This window comes from Sycon ciliatum, chromosome 5, assembly GCF_964019385.1.
Source record: "Sycon ciliatum chromosome 5, ocSycCili1.1, whole genome shotgun sequence".
NCBI lineage: Eukaryota > Metazoa > Porifera > Calcarea > Leucosolenida > Sycettidae > Sycon > Sycon ciliatum.
In genome coordinates, this window is record NC_088647.1 from 30,709,623 (window position 1) to 30,736,924 (window position 27,302).

General features: G+C 50.3%; 2 protein-coding genes across 2 annotated transcripts; both read right to left on the reverse strand.

The window, feature by feature from the left end:
• Nucleotides 1–7,897: 7,897 nt before the first annotated feature.
• LOC135816993 (uncharacterized protein K02A2.6-like) lies at nucleotides 7,898–11,573 on the reverse strand. The gene is made up of 2 exons (XM_065330098.1): nucleotides 10,875–11,573; nucleotides 7,898–10,771 (listed from the first exon to the last, which is right to left on the reverse strand). The coding sequence occupies exons 1-2, from the start codon at nucleotides 11,571–11,573 to the stop codon at nucleotides 7,898–7,900; spliced, it is 3,573 nt and encodes a 1,190-aa protein (XP_065186170.1).
• A 7,037-nt stretch (nucleotides 11,574–18,610) lies between these two features.
• On the reverse strand, nucleotides 18,611–19,516 carry LOC135816994 (uncharacterized). Its single transcript, XM_065330099.1, has one exon. The coding sequence runs from the start codon at nucleotides 19,514–19,516 to the stop codon at nucleotides 18,611–18,613; it is 906 nt and encodes a 301-aa protein (XP_065186171.1).
• Nucleotides 19,517–27,302: the final 7,786 nt, after the last annotated feature.

Genomic DNA, 27,302 nt, shown 5'->3' on the forward strand with positions numbered 1-27,302 from the left:
CTCGGCGTTCAGAACAATACAAGGATGGAATAGCTGAACTAGTAAATTTGCCGGAAAACCCTGGGTGCACGCATTATCGATAGGTACTTTTCTCCATGATTACTCTCCTGTTGGCACTTGGTTGTGATACATGTACATGTAGCTGTGATAGCGCTTAGCACAGCCCCATATCAAACTACAATGAAAGCTGACATGTTGGAACGAATCAGACAACATTGAGTCCTCTTGTTCTTCAACTATGCGAGCTAGAACGTGTCCCCACACTGGCAAAAATGATGGTATTTTACGGTGTGCACAAACAAGTGAAGCACTGTGCCACAGGGCGTTCCTTACAGTTGGGTTGCTGCTGGTTCTTCGCTAGGTGTTCAGCCACCGCTAATATAATCTTCCTTGAGACTGTCACCCGCTTCTTACCTCCGACTTGCTCCTTCATCAGTCTGGAAATGGCTGGCTCACCACTTCGTTTGTAGGACAAGACAAAGTGCTTCATCACCAACCCACTGGCAGCTGCCCGCACTGCAACTGATTTAGAGAAGCACGTTGCTTGGACCAACGGTTGAAGGGTGGCCAGCCGCTTTTGCTGATGTTCTGCAAACTCCATCGCCGAACATGCTGATGCAAAAGTGACAGAGTTCTACAGGATACTGGCATCAGGGCGAGCTTCGACAATTTCAGCTAGGGCCGCAACATCCGCAACAGCATCATGAGCAGCGAACTCATTCCCAACAATGAACTATAAATCAATCTGAGGCTGTAGCTTGGAAGCTCCGGTATCGCGGTTTAGGGATCAGAGTGTTCACCCAGCACAAAAATGCACACCATCGACACACACATCCGTGCACACATCCGTGCACACATACACACACACACACACACACACATGCATGCTCTCACACGCAATAGAACACACGCGCGCGTACACACACATACATTCACACACGTGTGCGTACCCACCCACATGCATGTGTACACTCATGTGCATGAGTGGAGATGCCCGCATACACATGTCACACCAACATGCCCTGGGAGCGGTCATGCACGTGTGTATAGTATGTGTGCGAGGGCACGTCCACATGAGCGCATATGCATGTGCATGCTCATACATGCGTATGGTGCACACATGCACAAACATGCAGGTCTATGCAAACACACACACACTCGCGGCCGCCGCGCATACAGTGTGCTCACACATTTCCATAGCCATAGGGTGGCAATGACTCGCAAATATCATGAATAAATCTTATGAGATTGAAAAACGCACTTACCCAAAGCAGCTTTGGTGTTGCTTGTGGAAGCACGGGGGCCAGGGCGTTGAGCAGTTACAGGGCTATCTGTAATGTATCTATAAAATTCTCCATCCCACACTGCTGACACGGAATGACAAGTACGCTGCCCAGGTCGTACCTCTTCTCTTCAACGCAATCAATGAGCGCCAGAGGTTTGCCACATCCAGGATTCTGGCACGTAGACAATCCCACAGCCAGATACCTGAGATATGATGAACGATTCGTCGACCGTGAAGAGGGGCACTGAACGACCTCTTCGCGGGAGTCGAATCCAGTGGCGTTAGTGGTGGAGATCGCCCTTTCCGTTTTTCAGGAACTCGATCGATCGTTTGAGTTTGCGAAGCGTCCCCGTCCTCGGCTTCTTGCATCGTCCAGTACGCAGAATGAGAGGCCGCGTCGTGGGTGACGGATTACTCTCCCGCGTCTTCATCTCCACGACACGTCGGCAGGAGAACCGAGCTATCCAAAAACCGCCAATGTCAAAACAAATCCGCAAGTCCACTAGTAGTGCCTAGTGGCTGAGCTTCTTCCTCAAATCTTGTCTCGACTCGAGCACGCGCTGCGAAGTCATGGTCAAATTGCTTATTTTTTTACTCGATTGTGCATGATCGCGTCCCATTTTTCCACTCCGAAAGGCATTATTTTTCAGAAAAAAATTCGGAAATCCAACATGGCGCTAACCGTCGCGAACCTCCTTCGACATCAATGTTGTATGCAATTCACAAGTCCTACCAGTAGTCACATCTGCCAAATACCTTGGCCTGCATTTTGACTCGGACATGAGTTGGACCACAATGGTGGACCATGTTGCTCGTCGTGTTGCCGGCAAAATTGCTGTCCTGCTGCGACATGCTTCCTCGCTGCCGTATCCATGCCGACTCACCTACTTCAGATCTATCGTTTTGCCTGAATTTTTGTATGCTTCTATTAGTTACTACCCGTATTTGACAGTTGCCCAGGAACAACGGCTACATAGGCTGTTCAAACGTGCCGCTCGGGCAGTCTGCAAGTCGCCACCGTGGACCAGTACTGCTCCCCTGCTAAATCGAATGCATGTATGTGATCTACAGGTTTCTGTGCACTTGAATATGTTGTGTTTCATCTGGCGATGTTTGCATGATGCATGTAGCACCCTGTTTGAGTCCTTTTTTGCTGTCGTGCCCTCAACTCGCACTCGGGGAGGCCAAAGCAACTTGCTTGTGGTCCCACCTGCTAGCACTGCTCGTTCTGCTAAGCGCCTAACGCACGCTGGAGCCATTATGTGGAATAGATTGCCACCAGCAGCAAAATGTTCAAATAGGTATTTGGATTTTAAATCTCAAGCCTTGCAGTATATATTATCAGCGACATAGGTTTTCCAATGCTTACTGGATTGATATCTGTTCGTTGCAACCAACCTTCCGTCATTTTTTCCTTTCTCTTTTTCTCTTGTATCTACTTTTTTTCTTCTTTTTTTCTCCACAATATCCTTTAACATGTTATTCACAGTGGGTCCAATGTTATTAGGCATTTTGCCTGTTTTGATTTCCACTATAAATAAAGTATACAACAACAACAACTATCGTCCTACATGCATTCCACCATACACTTCGCATTCATACCCATTCTTCCAAGTTGCTTCACGTTATTATCTTGCGTTTGAAAGCCCTATTTGAATATTGCGGGCAGCTGTATGTGGCCAGCTGTGTTTGATGGTACGTTACGGTACGGGAGACGGTGTCGTATTACCCTCGATCGTACCTGTCCCGTACCTATCCCCTACCGTACCGTGCCATCAAAGACGGCTAGCTGGCCACAATGCATATTATAGCAATAAAAACTGCTTTATGGCAGTTTTCTAAAAAAAGTGATTGTGTTCTAGTCCATGGACCCCGTCTAAAAAGTAAGAAATTAACGAAATGTGATAGCTGAAAATTAAAATTTCACACAAAACCTCACAATAATCACAACACTTGAAATGCTGCTTTCAACACTAAACTTGTACTGCACCAACAATTGGCAACATGCATGCATAGGAAAGAGGATCACGAGGGGAAAAGGTCTTCTGCATGTAGCTTTTCATTCTGTGTGTGATTATTGTGAGGTTTTGTGTGAAATTTTAATTTTCAGCTATCACATTTCGTTAATTTCTTACTTTTTAGACGGGGTCCATGGACTAGAACACAATAACTTTTTTTAGAAAACTGCCATAAAGCAGTTTTTATTGCTATAATTTCTTTTGTTTTTTCTGTCACCAATCAATGGAATGCCCTATTATGGCTATATCAATATGTAAATGATGGCCTTCATATCATATCAATACCATAATAATAATTATAATGATATTATACGCATTGATGTGCAAGCATTTTCTTGCAGAAAATGGCACTAGCATAATGCATGTTCTTCTGCGGGGAAACATGTGAGCAGTGGTGGTGATACTTTTTTTATACGGAGGTCATTCTGTGCATGTTGCTGTTGCAGAATTTCATGACTGTCATAAATTGTCTTGCCTTTCAGATTTCTCCACCCTCAATCAGATTTATTTGAGAAATGTAGCCATGCGCCAGGTGCGTGTCACAGATGTTTTTGTTGATTCTGTGTTTATAATGGTTTATAGTCATGGGTTATCGTGATAAGGTCATCCAGCATCATATTGAAACTGAAATCGTAATCCTGTTGATGTCGATACAACTTTTGGAAGTAGTTCAATGACTTCAAACTGTTAGTCCACGATTGTCTAAAACAACACAGCAAAGGAGGAACAATAAACATGTATTAAAATGTAAACGAATACATTGCTGAGTCCAAAACCTCGTTCCAACAACTACACTGATCCTGAGGAGAAAAGGGGCAAGGCTATGGTTGGAGGTACTGAGAGATAAACAAGGCACTCCACAATAATAAAATCTTACACATATTTTGGTGAGTATGAATGATATCCAGTCGAACCTCTTTAGGACAAACACCAAGGGAGCGATGGTATTTATTCTGTGAGCTTAGCCTATTTTATAACCAGAGAATACAAATATATCTCCAATAGACATACGGATAGATTTCTTCTACAGCGAAAGATTCTAAGCCACACCGACTCATTGACTCGTCTCGTATGAAACAATTGAGTCACTAGAGAGATTCTGCAAAACGAAAATGCGTACAAACTTTCGCTCTACATCATGAACTGCGAAACTTCGCACCTTTGGACGCGAAACTTGCAGGGAACGCGAAATGAACTGTCGTAGGAAATTTCGTGAGATCGGGTCATGGCGTAGACCCGGGTGCTCGAATCAGAAACGATTTGACAGGTGTGGAATTTCTCATCTGTAAATCTCAATAATGTCAGAATATACTTTTGGAGAGGCGATGGAACAGGGAAGAGAGTCTGGCTTGACCCACCCAGCAGGAATTCAGAACCTGGGTGCGCTACAACACAAGCTACAGTACGCAGTAAAATTGTCGTATTTCCTTCGGATTTTTTATTTGAAAATTGGGTGCTCGAATCAGAAACAGCGAACTCGTCAGATCGTCTCCGATTCAAGCACACGGGTCTACCATCGTCTACGCTTGGTGTGGCAGTTGAGGGCAGGGAGTAGTAACTTACTACTTCATTTTTGAGAGCAAGATGGTCAGTGGAGCCGCAGATTCAGCAGGTCTTTGGCAGCACCGTACAGGAGACCCATATCCTCGAATCAAGGACCCAGCAAAAAGTGGGTCGCGAGTATTTCAAAAAGCGTTTACCGGGCAGCGCTGAAATTTGGCATACCGTTAGCGGGCCGTATGTTGATGGTATTTGTGAAAACTAAACGAAATCGGAACAAGTTTAGGTACAATTTCAGGGTGTTTCTGTTTTGGTACCCTGTGTCTCATTCGAGCACCCGGGTCTACGTGCACTTGGCCCGCGCAAACTACGAAAATGTGCAGAACGCAAAGTTCGTGCAAAACTTCGTACACACTTTCGCAAGGACTGTCGCGAAACTTCGTTCGAATTTTCGTTTTGCAGAACCTCTCTACTGAAAATTTCTTTAGCAACATGACGGCAACTGAAACAGCAACAGAGAAAGTACGATACATGTACTCCACATTCTTACAGGTACTACAAACAGATTGCAGGTCGTAATTCTTGCTTTGGCGGCACGAAACTATATTTGGGGCAGTGCAATCTCGGCGGTACTCACAAATTAAACAGCCCCGACTTGAGTAGACAAATCCAATCATACAAGTACGAGATTTTCACGAGACGAGACTGCACCCATTGGCTTGCTTCGTATGAAACAAACAAGTTACTGAACCTCTCCACAATAGAGATTTCCCCTGATATGCGAATTTATTTTGCAAACTCGGTCAATTGGTACTTGAACCTTTCCCTCCAGATTGGGAACTGCCAACGATAGTATGCCACTGACCAGTGCCTTACTTGTAACGTACCAATGTAGAATCTACAATGAATATGAGTATTTCGACAACACATCTAACATAAGCCTTACCGTCAAGAAGTTGAACTCGCGTTCTTCGCACACTGTAGACAAGGCCAAAGAGATAAAAATGGATCTAAATCCGAATAAAATCAGCACACGTTTCCGTAAATGAAAGGTGAACATAAGCAAATGAATCGAAGGAAACCGGTCAACTTAGAGATCACCTGTCATCGAGTATTCCGTAAAAGGACGCCTCGCAGCTCGGCAGCAGAAAAGCAAAATTTAGAAAAGAGATCCTGTCAACTTTTCCATTATTTATTGCATTCCGCCCCAAAATCAGCACACTTTTCCTGAATGAAACAGTCAACACAAGCAAATGAATCAAAGGCAACTGGTCAACTCACCTGTCATTGAGTAATATTCCGCGAAAGGAGGTCTCAGCAGCGCCGAAACGAAATAAGCCAGGCCATGAGACGAAATATCCGAAACAGCTCATGCAAGAAGCAGTTCCAAAGAAGGAAGTAGTTAGTTCCTCGCGCATGCACATCCGAACACGGATCCGCGGACTGCATGCACTGAACACAATGTCTGCCGTGCACGTGCACAGCACACGGCTACCACGCGTTGGTAGATCTAATACCGAGCACCTTACGTAGAGACTTACGTAGCCTAAGTTTTTTTTTTTTTTTTTTTTTTTTTTTTTTTTTTTTGACAACTGTCGACACTGCATTTATTCGCACAGCAGAAAAGCAACCAACAGAAAATCACGGAGTCATAGCAAACAAAACAAGATCATCGGATAATAAAAAGTGTGGCTAGACACGGCTACTCCGCAAGAGTCTCAGTCACGCAACTGACAGTCGTTGACTGCCAGCACAACAGGAGTGGCAGCATCCAAACGACTGCGGTAGGGAGAAGCACGGTGACCACGGAGGCTCATGTTGCAGGATCTAACCAAAGCAAAGGAGACAAGAGAGCGGATCCAGGACATGACGGAGGAGTAGGGTTCATGCCGCTTCTCCGAAACCATATGGCCAAGACGCTTCAGGAAAGCGTGGGCTACCTTGCCGCACCCACCAGATGCACTGAATACCAGTGGGAGAAAGGAAGCATGCTCCACCTCCCTGACGCGTTCTTCGTAGGCCCTTCTCTTCTGCTGTTCGTGCTTGGCATAGGTGGACGCGGGAGTTGAGGAAGTGTTCGAGCGCGCATGAGGGTTAGTGAAATATCGAGCACCTTACGTAGAAACTTACGTAGCATAGCGATGTCGTTTTTTCTGCCATGTGAACACAATAATAGAAAAGCTGACAGGATCGCTTTTCTAAATTCAAATGCGAAGGACTAAAGGGACGCTGGTCTAGGAGGGCGGCAGTTTTTGCACCATGGCAACCAGGAGTGCGCGCACGCGACAGCCACCAGCGCAAAGCGGTGTAGGCTGCGGCGATCCGGAGAGCAGGGAGAGCGAATGAGACACTTCGCCGTGACCCAGGTGAGCGGCTGAGCGCATACATCTCGTAACTCAAAGACAGAGTCAGTGCAGAAGCGAAAAAAGCACTGTCTTGAATGAACAAGACGTTGGATTAGTTCCTGAAAGTCACTCTACTTGGATTGGTTGGAACTAGCTTCTTTGCTAACTGTAATGATTTTGTTGAGGAGCGGTTTGAATTCGTTACTTTTCACGACAGCCTGACGCCAGCCTGACTTCTGGCTTGCAGTAGAACTCTCCTTCCGATCCTGTCAAAGGTCTAAGATTTGAAAGAAAAATACTCCAACAGTGATATTATTATTCTATACATCGCTTGTGGAAGGAAAGGGCGAGTGCTGGCAATTGTTGTGTCATGTACTGACATAAGGAAGTCGTTTATTTTACAGACAGATGAGTGTAGATATAGTGAAGAGTCAGGGAGGCCATGCCCAGCAGAGCATGGTATCGTGCGTAGCACGGGGGTAGTGAGAGGTCACGTACCGTCTATACATGGCGACAGGCAGGGGAAGGACTATGCCGTGAATGGGTGAAAGGATAACATGATACAGGATAGGACATCTCCCCCTTTTTGAAAAAAAATTAAAGAGAGCAAAAACACAACAGCTGGGGAAAAAACTGTTATGGAGAAAAGGCAAGACAGATACATGTACGGGTTGTACATAGCCGGGCACATAGAACAGAACTATGCAATGTGCGGGAGAGCAATAGCAATAGCATGAAGCCAGAGAGAGTTATATGGTAGCGATCAATCTCTGCGGTGGCTGGATGTTGTTGCGAGCACGGAGAGTTGGCTGTGACGTAGGCACAGGCTGTTGTTGCGGGACTAGCGCGGCCGGTGGTACTGCTGGCACCGGTCCGGGAGGAGTCACTGGCTGGAGCAACTTCACTGCACGGCGGTTTCGGCGCAGAAGACCGGATGAGGTGGCGATGTTGTAGGAGCGATCGGTGAGTTGCTCAACCACTGTACCCTCGCGCTTGTCGTCGACCCACACTTTCGCTCCCAGTGGCAGAGGGGAGAGCGACTTTGCTGCGAAGCGTTGATCGAAGTGATCTTCTTGCCGATGCTTAGCCTCCTGCTCCTTGGCCCGGAGAGCGGTGATGTCTGGCCAGGAGGGTTGCAGGAGATCAGGTGGGCACGGAAGATTCGTGCGGAGCCTGCGGCCGTACAAGAGTTCGGCGGGCGAATAGCCGTTGGCCAGGGGTGTGGAGCGATACGCTAAGAGGGACTGCTGTAGATCACCTGGCGCACGGATGAGTCGTTTGGCAGTCTGCACAGCGCGTTCTGCTTCGCCGTTGCTTTGAGGGTGCTTCGGGCTGCTGGTCCGATGCGTGATGTTGCACGACGACATAAACTGTGCAAAGGCGTCGGAAGCGAACTGTGGCCCGTTATCGCTGACGAAGATGTCCGGATAGCCGTGGGCAGCAAATATGCTCTTCAGATGAGTAATGACGGCCCGTGACGTAGTCGATGAGAGACAAGCGACATCAATGTAACGGGAGAAATAGTCGACAGTAATCAGGTACTGGCGGCCGTCGACATCACAGAGATCCGATGCGATACGCTGCCACGGACGCTCGGGGAACGGAGTTGTCTGAAGAGGCTCTGGAGACTGATGACGCTGCTTGATACAGGTAGTGCACTTGGCGGCGTACGCCTCGATGTCGGCAGAGATACCTGGCCACCATGACGAGAAGCGGGCACGGGCTTTACTCTTCGTGGCACCTTGGTGACCATCGTGCAGCTTCTGGAGGATCTCAGGCTGTAGCACGGACGGAACAACCAGGCGAAAGCCGTGGCACAATACACCTTGCATGTGAGACAACTGGCCTCGCTCACGATGGAACGGCTTGATGTCGTCAGGGACGGTAGCAGGCCAGCCATGGATGACGTAGCGCATCACACTGGATAACACGGGATCTTCAGACGTAGCCTTGGCTAGGTCGGCGAGAACGGATGGACTTGTGAGATCTTCGGCAGTGGTTGATAAAACCATGCCGATGTCGTCTTGCAGAACGTTGTCAACTGATGCCGATGCTGGCGCTCGTGAAAGCGTGTCAGCCACCACCAGATCCTTGCCGGGAACGTGTATGGCTTGGACTTCGTACCGGAGGAAGCGGAGCAGCATTCGTTGGCATCGGATGGGGACCTTGTCCAGGTCTCTGGTGTTGATCAGTGGCACTAGCGGCTTGTGGTCCGTCTGCACGATGAACCTGGGAGCGCCGAAGAGGTACTGGTCTAACCTCTCGCACGTCCACACCGCTGCGAGGCATTCCTTTTCGATCTGCGCGTAGCCTTGTTCCGTCTTGGTCAGGGAACGGGAGGCGTAGGCTACTGGGCGCCAGTCGCCATCGTGCTTCTGGAGCAGAACACCACCAATGCCATAGCTGCTGGCATCGGCACTGACCATGATGGGACGCTTGGGGTCATAGTGCACTAAGCACGGGGCTGAAACGACGAGCTCTTTCAGCCGACGGAACGCGTCCTGCTGCGGGGAGTCCCAGAACCAATCAGTGTCGGTGTGCAGGAGCTGACGGAGGGGCGCTGAGATCGTAGCCAATTCCGGGATGAATCTGGCGACGTAGGTGAAGAGACCTAAGGCACGGCGAAGCTCAGGAACATTCGTAGGCTCCTTGAGGTCGTCAATGGCGGAGACTTTGCTGGGGTCGGGTTTCACACCGGACCCGCTGACGATGTGTCCCAGGTACTTGACTGACGACTGCTTGAGGTGGCATTTGTCGGGGTTCAGAGTGATGCCTGCGTCGGCAAGGACCTGGCGCGTTGTGTCCAGCCGGTGGTCGTGTTCAGCTTCGTTAGCGGCGTGGACCAGAACGTCGTCCATGAATACCTCGGAACCTTTGACGTGGGAGAGGAAGTCCTGCAGGCGTCGCTGGAAGATTTCCGGTGCAGAGGTTATACCGAATGGCATCCGGAGGAATCGGAACCGACCCACAGGCGTGATGAACGTGGTCAGCTTGGATGCAGACTCCGTGAGAGGCACTTGCCAGAAGCCGCTGTTGGCATCCAGCGTGGAAAAGACAGTAGATCCGGCGAGCCTAGCCAGTGTGTCCTCAACTGTCGGAAGAGGGAAGTGCTCGCGCTTCACGTTGTCGTTCAGCTTCTTTAGGTCTACGCAGATCCGTACGCGACCATTAGGTTTACGAACCGGCACCATAGGAGAGCACCAGTCAGAGGGACTCGTTTCCCGGACGATGATGCCCATTTCCTCCATACGTGCGAGCTCTTCTGTGACCTTGTCCTGTAGAGGCAGAGGCACACGGCGGGCAACACCACAGTGGTACGGCGTGGCGTCGTCCACGAGCTTGATATCAGCTGGGGGCCCAACCATACAACCGATGGGCTGTGCTGGCTTGCTGGTACACGATTCTGCTGCATCTAAACGCTGGATCAGGCGAAGTCGGAGGCAGTCTCTGCGACTCAACAGGTTGGTAGATCCAGGACCATCGATAACTACGATCTCCATAGAGAACAGTTCACTCTTGTGCATGGTGTCTGCAGTGAACTGACCCTTGATGGATAGAGGTGCACCAGATGGACCAAGGAGTTTGGTAGTGGATGGTGTGAGTACAGGGCGTTGTACGAGATTCTGATACGTGGAGTGCGTGATACATGATACATCTGCACCTGTGTCGATCTTGAATATCGACCATCTTGAATATCAAATTTGTCGAGCAAACAGGCAGACTTACTGACCAGGCGTCGCTGGACTGGGAAGGACTGGCGTTGGATGACAGCTCTGCAACACCACCCATGAATGGCGACGGGGACGCGAGCGATTCATCTTCGACAGCTCTGGCACCACGCGTGGTTGCTGGAGTGGAAAGACAGACGGCGGCGAAGTGGCCCTGCTTGCCGCATGAATTACACTTGCGACCAAACGCAGGACACGCACAACGGTTACTCTTGTGCGAACCAGCGTGGCCACACCACGGACATGTTGAAGCTGCAGTGCCGCTCTTCCTCTGCGTGGACGGCGTTGGTGCAGGCTTCGACGGAACGCCGCTGCGCTGGCGGCGACTCCTTGCATCTTGCTGCTTTCCTCCAAAGCGGGATGCAGCATTGACCTGCGGCCTGGCGGCTTGCGCTGCAACGTCTCCGGAAATTTTCTCGGCCTGCCTGGCCCTGAGAACTGCGTCCGTGAGGGTGAGTTTTGCGGGCTCAATCAGCTGCAACTCCTTGGCGACTTGACGATCCAGAATGTGAGCCACGAGGCGATCTCGAATTCTGTTGTCCTTCTGGTCACCAAAGTCACAGAACTTCGCTGCTGCGTGAAGTTTCCGAACAAATTCTTCCACGGACTCTCCTGGAAGATGGACGCACTGTTCGAAGATGGTCCTCTGGTGAAACACGTTCAATGCTGGCGTAAAGTAAGCGTCCAGCTTCGTCATGACCTTGTCATACTTGTCCTCGTCTCCAACGGTGTCGAATACCAGTTGATCGAAGACAGTTTCGGCGAGTAGAGCAACGTAGAGATTTGCACTTTCTCGTCTTTCGCGTTGAGCTCTGAGGCGAGGCGATATCTCGCAAACCGGCGTTTCCAAGCCGGCCAGGCATCTGGAATGGAGAAATCAAAGTCTGCAGGCGGCGCGAACTTGGCCATTTCTACTCGAAGTGTAGACCTGGTTGACTAACTTCTGACACCATGTTGTGTCATGTACTGACATAAGGAAGTCGTTTATTTTACAGACAGATGAGTGTAGATATAGTGAAGAGTCAGGGAGGCCATGCCCAGCGCAGCAGAGCATGGTATCGTGCGTAGCACGGGGGTAGTGAGAGGTCACGTACCGTCTATACATGGCGACAGGCAGGGGAAGGACTATGCCGTGAATGGGTGAAAGGATAACATGATACAGGATAGGACAGCAATCACTCAGTCTTCGCAAGTAGAGAATGTCCCTGCTGATAACCAGCTGAGAGACAGCTATTCTGTGCTGTGAAACGAAGGAACGATTCTTGAAGTGGAAGAACAATCGTACATGTACTAGATGTGCTGATCTACTTGTATGCAATGTCACCCACAGTGTGTACAAACCTGTAGGCTAAAGGCTAGTAAAGCCGGTGTGACACTGGGGTTTTCTGGATCTTCAAAGCACCAGAAGTAGTATGTGTACTATTGAAAGCGCCCATTCCGTCTTGGAGGTGTGCATCACATTGACATTGTGCATGCGGTCTTTTACTAGTACATGTGTTTGGTCAGAGTCTCATCTGTGTGTGTGTCTGTCTCTCTGTTTGCTTGTGTGTCGGTGTGTGTGTGTGTGCGCGTGCGCGCGCATATGTGCTTATATGTCTTCATGTGTGAGCAGTGTGTACTTTGAATGTGCCGTGCACAACTGTTTTGTGTGTGTATGCGCTTGCAATTGCCTTGCATGCGCTTTGAACATGTGTTCATGTACGTGCTCCGCAGGACTTGTGATTTTGCCTGACCTTTGATTGATTGATTGATTGATTGATTTTATTTTACTTCGCAAGTTCAAACGGGTTCCTGGCCCAGTTATATGAAAGCGAAGGATAGAATTTGCCAAAATCCTAATGAGCAACAGCATAGGCAATATTATCATAGAAGTGGAGTACTATGCGAGCGAGAATACTGAGAAGAAAGGAACATGTCAGAACCTGACGAAACACAACCTATTTCAGGCATACATAAGGAAGGCAGGCTAGCTTAAAATCTTGCAATCTGGATACGGTGCGCACCTCTCTAGGCAAACTGTTCCACAGCAATGCTCCTGCGGTGGCGAATCTCGTTTGGCCACACCGACTGCGAGCTGGCTGGCTGAGCAGACCATTGGCATGCTGATGGCGCGTACTTCTGCCGCTGCATGCTGCTGGTTTGAGAAGCTGGGCTAGAGCAAGGCTAGTGGAGTCATTTAGACAACGCCAGATGAAGATCAGGAGCTTTTGTTTGAAAAGTTCAGTGACGCGGTAAATCGAGTTGGCAGCCAGGAGGGGCTGCATCGCGGAACATGGCGGGCTGCCATCAATGCATCGGATCGCCCGGTTTTGCATGGCTAGCAGACGCTGAAGTTGGGTCACGCGGAGGGCTGCAGAGAAGCTGCAGGCACCATATATCATATCCGGCATGACAATAGCCTTTACATATACCTTGCGCGAGCTGCGGGAGAGGCATCGACGGGCTCGCCACAAGGCGCCTATCTTCCTCGCAACTTTGGTCACTATGGCGCTGACGTGTACATCCCAACTCAGGCGGTTGTCAAGAAAGACACCAAGATACCGCGCAGACTTCACTATCGGTAGAGAGGTATCGCAGCACACGATAGAGACCTCAGGCCCGGCATGTTGCGGTGAGATAGTCATTACCTGGCTTTTGGAGGCGTTTAAAATTAGGCCGCGTGACTTAAGCCATATGGCGAGATCAGTGACAGCTGAAGAGACGGATTTGGAGACTTCCCCAGCGGAAGCTTTTGAATCATACAGAGCAATGTCGTCTGCGAATTGCACGCTGGGTATTGGCGATGAGACCGATTTCACATCACGGGTGTAGACGTTAAAGAGAACAGGCCCCAAGACGGAGCCTTGGGGCACACCACAGGTGCAGTCAAGAGCACGACTTGTGGCCGAAGCGACTGTAACTTGCTGCCTGCGATCTGTCAGGTAATTCGCGAACCACTTCAGGGCGACACCAGAGATACCAACGTCAAAAAGGTCTTGGATGAGGATACCATGCCGGACTTTGTCAAAAGCCTTGGACATGTCGAGGAGGCACAGCCCAGTTACCAGACCACTGTCCTTCGCCTTCTGCAAGCTGTCCGTGAGAACACAGAGGGCATCCTCAGTGGAGCACTTCTTCCTGAAAGCAAACTGAGAATCAGGTAGGGCATTACTCAAGTCTAGATGGCGAACTAGCTGACGCTGCACCACTCTCTCCAACAGCTTTGAGACAACTGGAAGGAGGGAAACAGGGCGATAATTGGTGGGGACTGATGGGTCCCCGGTCTTGTAAAGCGGTACAACGGTCGCCAGCTTGAACGCCAAAGGAACCGTGCCAGTACGGAGGGAAGTGCAAAACAGTACTGCTAAAGAGTATGCCAATAAATCGGAACACTGCCGCAATAGCGAACCCGGTATGCCGTCACTTCCCGTAGCTTTGCGAGCATCTACCTTTGAAACCAATTGGACTGCCTGCCCTGGCAAGGGACTCTTATTGCCTAGCTTCTTGTTATGGCGGCATCAACAGTAGCACGTAACGCCACTCGACCTGTCGTTGCTTCACAGCTGCTGCTTTCTTGCTCCCGCTGTATCAGTTCGGCGTATTGCCCAGCTGCACCGTGTAGCCGTGTTGTGAAACAGCATACCGGTGCTCCCTGCTCAGTAGCTGTTGTCAGTACCAGGAACTTACTTGGTGAGTGTAGCGGACACAGGTAGTGGCGAGTACACTGCGTCGCTGGTGACACACCGTCACTGGCAATGCCCCGCGTCACGCAGTGCAGCGCGTCACTATTCCGCTCCACCACGTGTCACAAACGCAGCGTTGCAAGGGCTGCTAGCGCAAGTGCAGCGTCTCCAGCATGCTAGCAGGAACAGCGCAGCAACAGTGGCGGAGCACTGAGCCCGGAGCAGAGGTCCCGATTGGCTTCCGCTTGTCATATGCTGTGCGCTGCGATCGGGTCGTTGCTCAGCACCATTTTAGAGGGTTTGGAAACGTGCCTCTAATCACGCGTACAGCAGACAATGTTCTTTTAACAACTAACTCCCAGTATCGAGTCAGCGAGAATCGGTATATTGCTCACAGGAAATGGCAAGGAGATAGTCCAACGAAGGAAGAATTCTACGTGCAGAGACAAACCACAAACTACTGCCAGAAGTCCAGAAGTGGAAAAAGCGAGAAGAAGAAAGCCTGAGCCGACTTTCAATGCCCGAGCTAGATCCTCGTAAAGGATACTTGGTGGAACAACAACAAAACACATGTATACAAATATGGTAGAGTACATAAGCATGTAGCAGAGTTCGCAGGAAGTGGTACATCTGCGCAACGTTCCGAGGGTCATGCGTAGCATGGTACTCTACGTAGCCGACAATGGCAACATGATAAAGGCTACATCCTGTAAACAAAATGTTGCCGCGCAGAAGCTTGAGAAATGTACAAAATTACGAAATCGCGGAACGAAAGATAAATCGCAAGAAATCCGTGCAGGCACTACAGATACTCCCCCGCCAGTGTACAAGCAGTAGCGGGACACGATAAGAAAGGGAAAGACACGGAAAAGGAAAAGCCGAGAAAACATTAAACAGAAAAATGAACGCGCCGAACAAATGGTTTAGCAGCAGCAGAAAGGGGAGTGCCAGGAACAGCAATGGAAGAAGCAACCGCAGCACTGAGACTGGCAGCTCCATACGCGGGTTTCACGCGGTCAATGGAGATAGTGTCCTCTCGACCATTCAACTCAACCACCAGAGACTTGGCCGAACGGGAAAGAACACGATGAGGACCGGTATATGGAGCTTGGAGTGGCTGACGGTGTCCATCAACGCGGACGTAAACATGAGTGCATGTGGAGAGGTCAGCACTGACAAAAGGGACCGGTCGGGCCTGAAGGCGAGTGTCAACCTGAGCTGGTCGGATAGAAGACATCGTGTCCCGAAGACGCGCAACATATTCAGCAGTAGGCACCCAGTCGTCGTTGGGAGTGGGAGCGAGGAAGTCGCCTGGGAGACGGAGCGTTGAACCATAAACGAGCTCGGCAGAGCTGCAGCCGAGATCAGTCCGGAGAGATGACCGGATACCGAGGAGAACGAGAGGCAGTGCAGCGACTCACTGGTGCGGCTGTGGTTGCGCTTTGATGGCGGCCTTCAGTTGGCGGTGGAAGCGCTCGACTAAGCCGTTAGCCTGCGGATGATAGGCAGTAGTACGACAGCGATTAGTACCAAGAAGATGCATTAGCTGCTGGAAGAGAGCCGATTCGAAATTCGAACCACGGTCAGTCGTGATGACAGACGGCACGCCAAAACGAGCAACCCATGTCGACACGAATGCCATGGCAGTGGTCTCTGCGGTAGCATCGGTAATGGGCACGGCTTCGGACCAACGGGTGAAGCGATCGACACAGGTCAATAAGTAGCGGAAGCCCTTGCAAGCCGGTAGCGGGCCGACCAAATCAATGTGAATATGGGCGAACCGTTGATCCGGAGGAAGGAAACGGGCGAGTGGGCTCCGTGTATGGCGGTGAACCTTGGTCCGTTGGCACTCGGGGCAAGTACGAACCCAGTGCTGGATATCACGCTGCATGTGTCGCCAAATGTAACGCTGAGCAATCAGGCGGCGGCTGGCTTTGATGCCGGGATGTGAGAGCCCATGCAGGGAGTCGAACACCTGGCGACGGAAGGCCACAGGCACGTACGGACGTGGTGTGCCAGTTGAAGTGTCACACACCACTGGACGGCTGGACTCGGGAACGGTGACATCCTGGAATTGCAGAGTGGTATCTGAAGCAGAACGGAGACGCTGTAGGTCAAGGTCCGTGGTTTGCGCAGCAGTGAACGCGTCATAGTCCAGTGGCCGGACGAAGAGGGAGTCCACTGAGATGGAACGGGACAGAGCATCAGCAACACAGTTTTCGGTGCCGGAGATGTGCCGGAGATCAGTGGTGAATTCGCTGATGTAAGCCAAGTGCCGGCATTCGCGGGGTGAGCGCGTTGGCGAATGTACACGTATCACATAGATCAAGGGCTTGTGGTCCGTGAGGATGAAGAACTCCCGACCCTCGAGACAATGCCGAAAGTGCCGAACGGCATGATACATCGCGAGCAGCTCACGCCCGAAGGTGCTGTACCGCGTCTCAGCAGGCTGGAGAATACGGCTGGAGAATGCTAGGGGCTGCCATGTGTCGTCTACCTGTTGTTGGAGGACGGCGCCAATGGCAACATCCGATGCGTCAACGGCAAGGCTGAGGGGAGCATCAGCAACGGGATGAATGAGTAGCGTCGCCTGTGCTACAGCGTCCTTGGTGGCCTGAAAGGCGAAGAGTGCCTCAGGAGAGAAGCTGAGTGCAGCGTTGGCGGGCTTGGCCGAGCGAAGTAGCAAGCAGAGAGGTTGAGTCAGCGCTGCGCAGTGTGGGACAAATCGTCTGTAGAAGTTCACAAAGCCGAGGAACCTCCGGAGTTGACGAACAGAGGTAGGCTGCTCAAATGCTTGAATAGCAGCAACACGATCGGGCAGCGGAGCGATGCCAGCCGGAGAGACATGATGCCCGAGGAAGTTGAGACTCGACTTGGCAAACTCACACTTGTGCGGCTGAATGAACAGGCCGTGCTCTGAGAGACGCTGAAATAGCTTTCGGAGATGTACACGATGTTCGTCGAGAGAATGACTGGCGATTAGGAGATCGTCAATGTAGCCGTAAACGAACGGCAAACCGCGGAGGACTTGGTCAAGGAAGCGCTGAAAACTCTGTGCCGCATTACGCAGGCCGAATGGCATCCGAAGATACTCGAACAGGCCGAATGGCGTTGTGATGGCAGTTTTCGCGATGTCGTTAGGATGAACGGGCACTTGATGGTATGCCTTGACCAGGTCGAGCTTGCTGAAGACCGTGCAGCCAGCAAGGTTAGCGGCGAAATCGTGAAGGTGGGGAATCGGGTAGCGATCAGGCTCAGTGACGGCGTTCAGGGCGCGATAATCGCCACAGGGGCGCCAATCTCCGGACTTCTTCTGAACCATGTGCAGAGGAGAAGCCCAAGGACTAGATGACGGCTGGATGATACCCTGTTGGAGCAGAACGTCAAACTCAGCGCGAGCAGCTGTGAGCTTGGCTGGTGACAGACGACGGGGGCGAGCAAACTGAGGTGGGCCGTGGGTGGTAATCACATGCTGAATGCTGTGCTTTACGGAGCCCAGAGCAATATTGGCCTGTGGCAGCAACTCAGGAAAGTCACGTAGAACAGCAGTGCCCAGAGAGTCAGTAGCAGGCGTAGCGAGGACAGGACTGATGGGCACAGTAGAGTCAAGGAGACCAGCAGAGGAAAGTTTGGTCCGGGAATCATGCAGACAACGATGCTCCAGGTCGACATGTAGGCCGTGGTGGGCTAGGAAGTCTGTCCCCAGGATAGGCGAGGTGACGTCTGCAACGACGAAAGTCCACGTGAAGTTACGTCGGAGGCCGAGCGTGAGCGAAAGCGAACGTTCACCAAAGGTGCGAATAGGTGTGCCATTAGCAGCCTGGAGCTGCACCACCGATGGCGGGCTGGGCTTGTCACTAGCACGGGGTGGGATGACACTCACTGCCGCACCCGTGTCAATCAGGTACGACAGGGTCGTGGCGGGATCGCGGATGAACAGCAGACGGCCGGGAGCAATGGATGAGCCAGGGGTGATGGCCGCCTTCACTGCCTGGCTCCCCTGTTTTCCGACTGGGAATCCGTCTGCCATGTGCACCCCGGTCTGCAGTTGCGGGCGCGAGTGCCGAACTTGTCATGGTAAAAACACAAGCCTCTCTTGTCTTGGGCCTAGTCTTGGGCTACCACTCCGAGATGCAGAGCGGCTAGCAGAGCGGCTAGACGACCGCGAACGTGACAGGCGGTCAACGGCGGCAGTGAGCGCAGCAACTTGTGCGCGCAACTCGCTCATATCATCACTAGCCGCGGTGGCAGGCACTGGGGCGGAAGCCGGCATATTGGCAACTGTGGCTGGCCTGACCGAGGGAGGAGACACCTCCATAATGCGGTCCGCCATCTCCGCAACTTGAGCCAACGGTAGTGTGGCGGTCGAGGAGGCCAACACCATCTGGATGCCGGATGGCAAACGCTGAATGAAGAGCTCCCGAAGTAAGTTTGCATCCATTGGTGCGTTGCTCAACAATTGCTGCATGCGGCGCAGCAGCTGGCTGGGTGTCCGGTCGCCCAGCTCCTCCTGCGTCAGTAGCTGGCGTAGACGCTGCTGCTGGGAGGTCTCCGTGCGACGGATCAGAGTCGCCTTCAACGCGTCGTAGCACTGTTGAGCCGGTGGAGACAGGATGAGGTCACGGACCTCGACAGCGACCTCGGGCTCTAGGGCGCCGACGACATACTCGAACCGGGTGGTTTGCCGTGTAATGGCTCGTGTGGCGAAAACTGCCTCCACCTGTGCGAACCACAGGGCAGGGTCCTTGGACCAGAAAGGCGGCAGCTTGAGGCTCACAGCATTCGTTGGAGCCAGTAGAGCGCTGGCCGTAGGTGGTCGCGATGCAGCACGATGACTGGCAAGTAATGCGGCACTCGACGGAGCGGGGGTCTGCAGGGCCACAGATGGGGCGGCACTAGTGGCAGCAGACGGAGTGTTGCCGGTGGCGGGCGCTGGCTGGAATAACGGCGACGAACTAACGTCCAGCGGTATAGACATTGTGAAACAGACTCGACGAAGGCTCGGGAGACTGAAGAACGTTCAGGGTCACCAATTTAGAGGGTTTGGAAACGTGCCTCTAATCACGCGTACAGCAGACAATGTTCTTTTAACAACTAACTCCCAGTATCGAGTCAGCGAGAATCGGTATATTGCTCACAGGAAATGGCAAGGAGATAGTCCAACGAAGGAAGAATTCTACGTGCAGAGACAAACCACAAACTACTGCCAGAAGTCCAGAAGTGGAAAAAGCGAGAAGAAGAAAGCCTGAGCCGACTTTCAATGCCCGAGCTAGATCCTCGTAAAGGATACTTGGTGGAACAACAACAAAACACATGTATACAAATATGGTAGAGTACATAAGCATGTAGCAGAGTTCGCAGGAAGTGGTACATCTGCGCAACGTTCCGAGGGTCATGCGTAGCATGGTACTCTACGTAGCCGACAATGGCAACATGATAAAGGCTACATCCTGTAAACAAAATGTTGCCGCGCAGAAGCTTGAGAAATGTACAAAATTACGAAATCGCGGAACGAAAGATAAATCGCAAGAAATCCGTGCAGGCACTACACCATCCCTTACTTGTTGTAGCAATGTTCCCGCTACAATACTTACCCGGGTGTAGCCAGCAATGGACTGCGATCTAGTGTATCCATATTCTCCACGTGTACATTGGTGCTTGATGACATCATCAAGTCACTGCTTACGTCATCGAATACTAGGAGAGATTTCGCACAGGCTGTGTCAGCACTTGAAAAGTTGAAGAACATTCAGAGCTGCTCAGGGATCAAGCGCAGCTTTTTAAAGTCATCTACGCTGTCGTGCAAGTGGACAAGACTGGCGACCTGATCGTTGATCATACTCAGTTTCCGGATTTGAATTTGTTTGATGATATGTGCAATTCATTTTTCCGCACAAGAGGCTTTACTAGTACTTACCTGCGGAGGCATTGGTTGTGAGAGTTACCACCTCACCCTCGCAGTTTGGCGCTGCATCCCCTCTGAGATGAACGGCTGCTGAAAATGTTATTGCGTCTGCGTTGTTGTGACTGCTTTTGCTACGCTGCCTGCTCTTCTTGGCATTGCTGCTGCTACGAGTACGAGTTCGTACTGCAGTCTTCTGTCTTGGCAATTACTGCACTAATAAATAATATTGAAGTAATAATATTCACTGGTACAGTGGTAAGGGGCCGTCCGAGGTTACCAATAATATTTTCAAAACGAAATGTTTTCGTTTGTGGGTGGGTGGGTTTGATGGAGTTTCGTTTTGAAAATAATTATTGAATGCTGATGGAGAATGCCCAGTCACTTCTGGGTGTCGAAAATTGACATCAATATTTTATTGGAATTCGTTTTACCTGCAGAAAAGGTGGGTGGGTGGGTGGGGGCTGAAAAATACTAAAACTTTTCGTTTTGTAAAAACAATCGGTAACCCCGAAAAAGACATCATAGTCCGTGAGCCAAATCTCAGAATCGGCCGTTTTAGCATCGACCGTTGCACCCAGAGAGGGACAAATCGTCCTTCAGCACACCGCTTCACGATGGTATCCTGAAGCGATTTCCACTTGTTGGACAGTTCGAAACTGATCCAGGGAGGTCACAGAAGACGCCAAACATCCAACTTTGCTCACTGACAGCAGCGGCCATTTTCGCCTTCTTCGCTTGATTTTTTTGCGCTTGTTCACGGATTCTCATTTTTTGAAGCCATGAGCAGATACCACGAGTGCACATAACGCGGAAACCAGTGCACAAAACTAGATTCGAATTTTTTTGCCGCTGAGAATTATGAATCGGGATGCAAACCCGCGATATTCATGTTAAAACAAAATGGCGTCACGATTTATTGAAAGTGGTATAGTGGTATAGTTGGTGGTACGAGTGTTCAAAACCATTTGGACTTCATACTGTTCGTCTTCTTTTTGACATGCTCTCTTTCCATCGTCCTTAGCTTTTGTTTGTTGAGAGCTGTTTTGGCTTTCTCCTATACCTCTGGGGGATGCCAAGTGATGGTTTTGAGAGGCTGGTGATGGCTGTGAGCGAGAGTTTGCCGATCGGCGTCGTCCTCGCTAGCCATGAAAATACTAGTTACTGCGCACCTGGCAGATATCACAACACGTCGGAGCGTCCAGGAGCAAAGGAATCTTGGGTTTTCACTGGAATCTAGTTCCTCCAGCATCGTGTAGCCCACCGTCGGTGAATGGCGGTCCAGAAAGGTCGAACCTGGTCTTCTGCAGCATCTCGCAGTCCTGCGAGGCACACTGAATACGCCTCTCATGTATTCTACAAATAAAAATCACGAAGTAGTGGACTTTACAGTGATGAGTCTATCCTGTATGCTGCAAAAGACGCAGGAAATGTGACAGGTGTCTGTACACTCAGTGACTGGACGCCAACACCCCAGTCTTCTCCTGCAGGATCTGTTTGACATTGACATTATGCAGTAGGTCGGCATTGACCTGGTTTGGCAGCTATCGTAATAGTATCTGCCTGGTTGGATGTAGCAGGTTGGTGTTTGCTCGTCGTCCAGTCCGGAATTTTCTTGTAACTCACGGTGGAGTACGCGCAGGGTTTGTGATCATCCCTGTTCACTTCAATATTATCAAACACAACGTTCCCTTTGTCACTCATCTTATCCTGAGTACTGAATTTGCTGATAATATTGCACCACACTTGTCACAACCTACCGCCACTGCTGGCGGTGGCGACTGGTTCGTCAATGGCGGTGACCAGGCTGACTGGCTAGCTTCGAGACAGCGGCCTCGTTGTCAACCCCGCGGCAGCCTAAAGGTTGATTTTATCGATCCAGCCTCAGCGCCATGTTGACGATGCCCTAGTGACTGTGTGTCATGGATTGCCTTGCCATCAGCGGTCATTGCCGTCCACCTTGGTGCAGCCCTCAACAACTGGCTCAGCCCATGGGAGTCTCAAGTGGACAAAGTTGTTGCCAAAGTAGCTCAGAAGATTGGTGCATCGTGGTGTAGGTGAGCACATAACTAGGACTTCCCAGCGCCTATTTGTCCAGGCTGCGATACTATGTGACATGCTGTACTGCACATTCTTTTCAGCACTGCAAGGCCGGCAGCTGGACCGACTGCAGGGGCCGCGCACATGCAGGCCGCCTGTTGCCAGTGCAGCATTCTGGAACGTTCCTTCCTTCTGAGATCCGTGGAATAATAACTTTCTTTGCTTCAAAGCAAGTTGCTTACCTTTCTGTTGTGCTCCCAGTGTCCTTACAACAATAACCTACAGCAATGTTTCATTTTCCTTTCCATTCCCCAACCAATGAATACTACGACGTCGATTCTATTTCTGAATACTTTAGTGTTTGCCCGCGCACGCACGTGTGTGTGTGTGTGTATACCTCACTCGCCACTCGAAGTTCTGTTCCCCATCACTGGAACACTGCCTGTTCTTTCAGGACCTGCCATCATCTGCGGATGGGCATTCAATGATTGTATTGTGTGTGTGTTTCATTCAGAATCAGATCCGCTATCGTTGCTATAAGAGAAAATCTGTGGGTTCACATCCAGTGCATTTGTAGATTTGCGTGCTTTTCTTGCCACGGGCGCATACATGGGACATTGTGTGTGTGTGTGTGTGTGTGTGTGCGTCTGTGTGTATGGGGATATTGTCTGTATCGGCTTTTGGTACTAATGTTCAGGTCTGTGCTTGCATGTGTGAACATGAAATTGTTCGGTTCTGTGCATGCTATTGCTATGTTGTATATTGTTGTATGTATGTGTGCATTTCCACGAACAGTGTAGATGAGCGTGGAGAGTGCATTCATCCCTCATCAACCACTTCCCCTTGGGCTTACGAGAGTTTTTTCTGCGTACCTCTCATTTTTGTTTGTTTCTCTCTGATACTGTATTGATGCCGGTACCTGTACCTCCTCTATCTGCAGTCGCCTTTAACCTTCGGTCAAGTTAACGTTTATTGTGCTCTATTTATCGTGCGAATCAAAATAAACAATAATAACACAAGTCGTGCTAGAGTGACGACATGTGCGTGTAGTAGGGTTGATGCGATGGGACGTTATAATTAGGTGGAACAGAACACACATTGGGCAGATTGATTGGGCATCATTGATTGTGCTCAGTCTAAACAGTGGCATAATAATTATCTCCAGTGACAGACTGTAGCGGCTAGCCTCCAATGGGTAGCTGGCACTAGTCGCTCCTGCTTGTTTGACAGGTGCCGTCAGAACCCCTGTTGTGTCATGCTATAGATGCACATGCCCTATTCTGGGGCATACTGAGGTGCTTTGATTTTGTTGACTGCATGTAGACAGCATCCAATACTGGCAATAGTAGTACTCGTAGACCTTGGCTCTTTGTAGGTCAACCACCATCGCATGGATCGATCGGTGACTATGCACTTGGAGGTTGGAATAGCCCGCGCTGAACAGATCTTGCCATGGCCCAGGGAGTGAACTCGCTTACTCGACTATCCCGGTTTTACTTAACCAGCATGAGTGGTGCAATTTGTCCATACCATGTTGCGAGCTCACAGTTGTTTGGGCAGGTTTTGAGCTGCACCACGAAACAAAGCGAAATAACGGCGTGACTTTAGAGCAAGGAAGCGGCGAGACAGGACGAGACAGGCAGTAGAGATGTGTTCACAGCACGAGCAACCTCTCAAACCCTGCCGGTACTCCACAGTTACAAGAAAATGTCGGACTGGACGACGCGCCAATGCAAACCTGCTACATCCACCCAGGCAGATAGCTGCCAAACCAGACCAATGTCGACCCACTGCATAGCGGTATGTCAATGTCAAAGTTGACAAACAGATCCTGCAGGAGAAGACTGGGATGATATTGGCGTCCAGTGTACAGACACCAGTCACATTTCCTGCGTCTTTTGCAGCATACAGGATAGACTCATCACTGTAAAGTCCACTACTTCGTGATTTTTATTTGTAGAATACATGACAGGCGTATTCAGTGTGCCTCGCAGGACTGCGAGATGCTGCAGAAGACCAGGTTCGACCTTTCTGGACCGCCATTCACCGACGGTGGGCTACACGATGCTGGAGGAACTAGATTCCAGTGAAAACCCAAGATTCCTTTGCTCCTGGACGCTCCGACGTGTTGTGATATCTGCCAGGTGCGCAGTAACTAGTATTTTCATCGCTATAGCGAGGACGACGCCGATCGGCAAACTCTCGCTCACAGCCATCACCAGCCTCTCAAAACCATCACTTGGCATCCCCCAGAGATATAGCTAGGAGAAAGCCAAAACAGCTCTCAACAAACAAAAGCTAAGGACGATGGAAAGAGAGCATGTCAAAAAGAAGACGAACAGTATGAAGTTCAAATGGGTTTGAACACTCGTAGACCCGGGTGCTCGAATCAGAAACGATTTGACAGGTGTGGAATTTCTCATCTGTAAATCTCAATAATGTCAGAATATACTTTTGGAGAGGCGATGGAACAGGGAAGAGAGTCTGGCTTGACCCACCCAGCAGGAATTCAGAACCTGGGTGCGCTACAACACAAGCTACAGTACGCAGTAAAATTGTCGTATTTCCTTCGGATTTTTTATTTGAAAATTGGGTGCTCGAATCAGAAACAGCGAACTCGTCAGATCGTCTCCGATTCAAGCACACGGGTCTACCATCGTCTACGCTTGGTGTGGCAGTTGAGGGCAGGGAGTAGTAACTTACTACTTTATTTTTGAGAGCAAGATGGTCAGTGGAGCCGCAGATTCAGCAGGTCTTTGGCAACACCGTACAGGAGACCCATATCCTCGAATCAAGGACCCAGCAAAAAGTGGGTCGCGAGTATTTCAAAAAGCGTTTACCGGGCAGCGCTGAAATTTGGCATACCGTTAGCGGGCCGTATGTTGATGGTATTTGCGAAAACTAAACGAAATCGGAACAAGTTTAGGTACAATTTCAGGGTGTTTCTGTTTTGGTACCCTGTGTCTCATTCGAGCACCCGGGTCTACCACCAACTATACCACTTTCCATAAATCGTGACGCCATTTTGTTTTAACACGCATACGGTCCACTGCATGCAGCAAAGTCACTACTGTTTGTAGTTACAATGCAATCGTTCAGAACTGACTTCCAAGAATGTCCTAAATATCTCTCGATATATTTGTTCACCACTTCCTAGGCCAATAAGGCAATAGGCGTAGTAGACTGTAGTGAGTAACCTTCTGGAGCAAATGACGACTGCCCCGAGCATGAAGTACAGGTTCCTGCACGAGTACGAGGCCAGTACCGCGGAATCCAGCCCGCGCCGCGATAGCGGCAAAGTCTGGATGAACAGCGGTACTGGCCGAGTATGAGTGACTGGAACGTGTTTCCCGTGTGCACCCAAGCCAAATAAAGAGATACATGACAGACACACCTGCATTGTGTTTTGTGATTGTTTTCTGGTACAGTTTTTTGTAGTAGTCCATAGTGCTTTTTTTCTCGCGCGGCCATTGACATTGTCGACTGGGCATCGGGCATTCTGGCTGTTCTGTTCCTACGGATTTTTCCCACTACACGTCTTGATCGGAAACCTCGGCAAATTGCGCGGATCCTGCAGGTTGCTGAGCATTGCGCGCTTTGGTTGAGGCTCATCCGGCTCGTCCAAGATCTCCTTCGCGAGCGACTCCGCAATAAAAGTTTCAGTCTCTTCCTCAACTTTTCGGAGGAGCTCATTCGCATCGCCAATATCGTTCAACAAAGGGGCTTCTTTTCTCCCAGTTCCAGATCAAATGTTGGAGCGCCATGATGACAGTTGTGGTTGCAAACAGTCGCTCTTCTGCTTTAGTTATTTTATTAGTAACCAATGAAACTTGAAAGACCTTGAAGTAGAGTCAGTCCAGTGGCTACTGCCCGGCGACGGCCAGTTGAATCCGTTCCTGCCCGTCGTCAAGTGACGACGGGCAGTGGAATCCGTTCCTGCCCGTCGTCACTTGACGACGGGCAGTGGAATCCGTTCCTGCCCGTCGTCACTTGACGACGGGCAGTGGATCCAGTTCCATCACCTTTGAGCAGGCAGGACCGCGCTTTCCAGCCCGCGCTGTTTGATCTGTCATTGGTCAACTCCAAGGCGACAATCACGTGACATACGGGAACTTCTTTTCATCCTGTTCAAGGTCAACAGTCCGTGCGCCAGATTCAAAAAAGTCGTCTAAAAGTTGGCTTTTCATTTTCCGCACTGGGCAGTATGCGGGTACTTCTTGAGTCGCGTTCTCAATGGTGGACAATTTTGGAAAATGGTTTTGTGTCTATGGCTCGTTTGTTTTGGCATTTTGCTACCTGTGTGGTGAGCCTAAAAATTGCGCTTAGCCGTGGCAACGCAATGGTGTATTCCGTTTTTCAGCCAGATGACTTGTTTCGCTGTGGTCCGGCATCTTCCTAGATTCTCAGCCGTCGTCGAATTTGAGTATTTTCGAAACATTTTTTAGGGTGCAGGCGTGGGGCAAGGCTTTCACTCCCAGCCAATGGCACCATTTGGCATAACTCAGCCCTATGAACACGTCACCAGGCCCTCGTTAGTGTCCAGCCCATATTTCCAAAAAATGGACTGGACTTGAAACTTGAGTATACAGACAGTACTATGCATTATCCACGTAATGACCGTATGCAATAACTTTCGCAAGCTACACGACAAGGACTCGCTGCAGAATAACAATCATAATGATATTCACACCATATGCCATTGTGGTGCACCGTGATACCAATGACAGTATATTTATCGGTGATCAATTGCCTACTGGGTCGCTCCGTTGCCGAGAACGTAAACTTTGCGGACTGTGGAATGACCCGCGACACCGCCAACTGC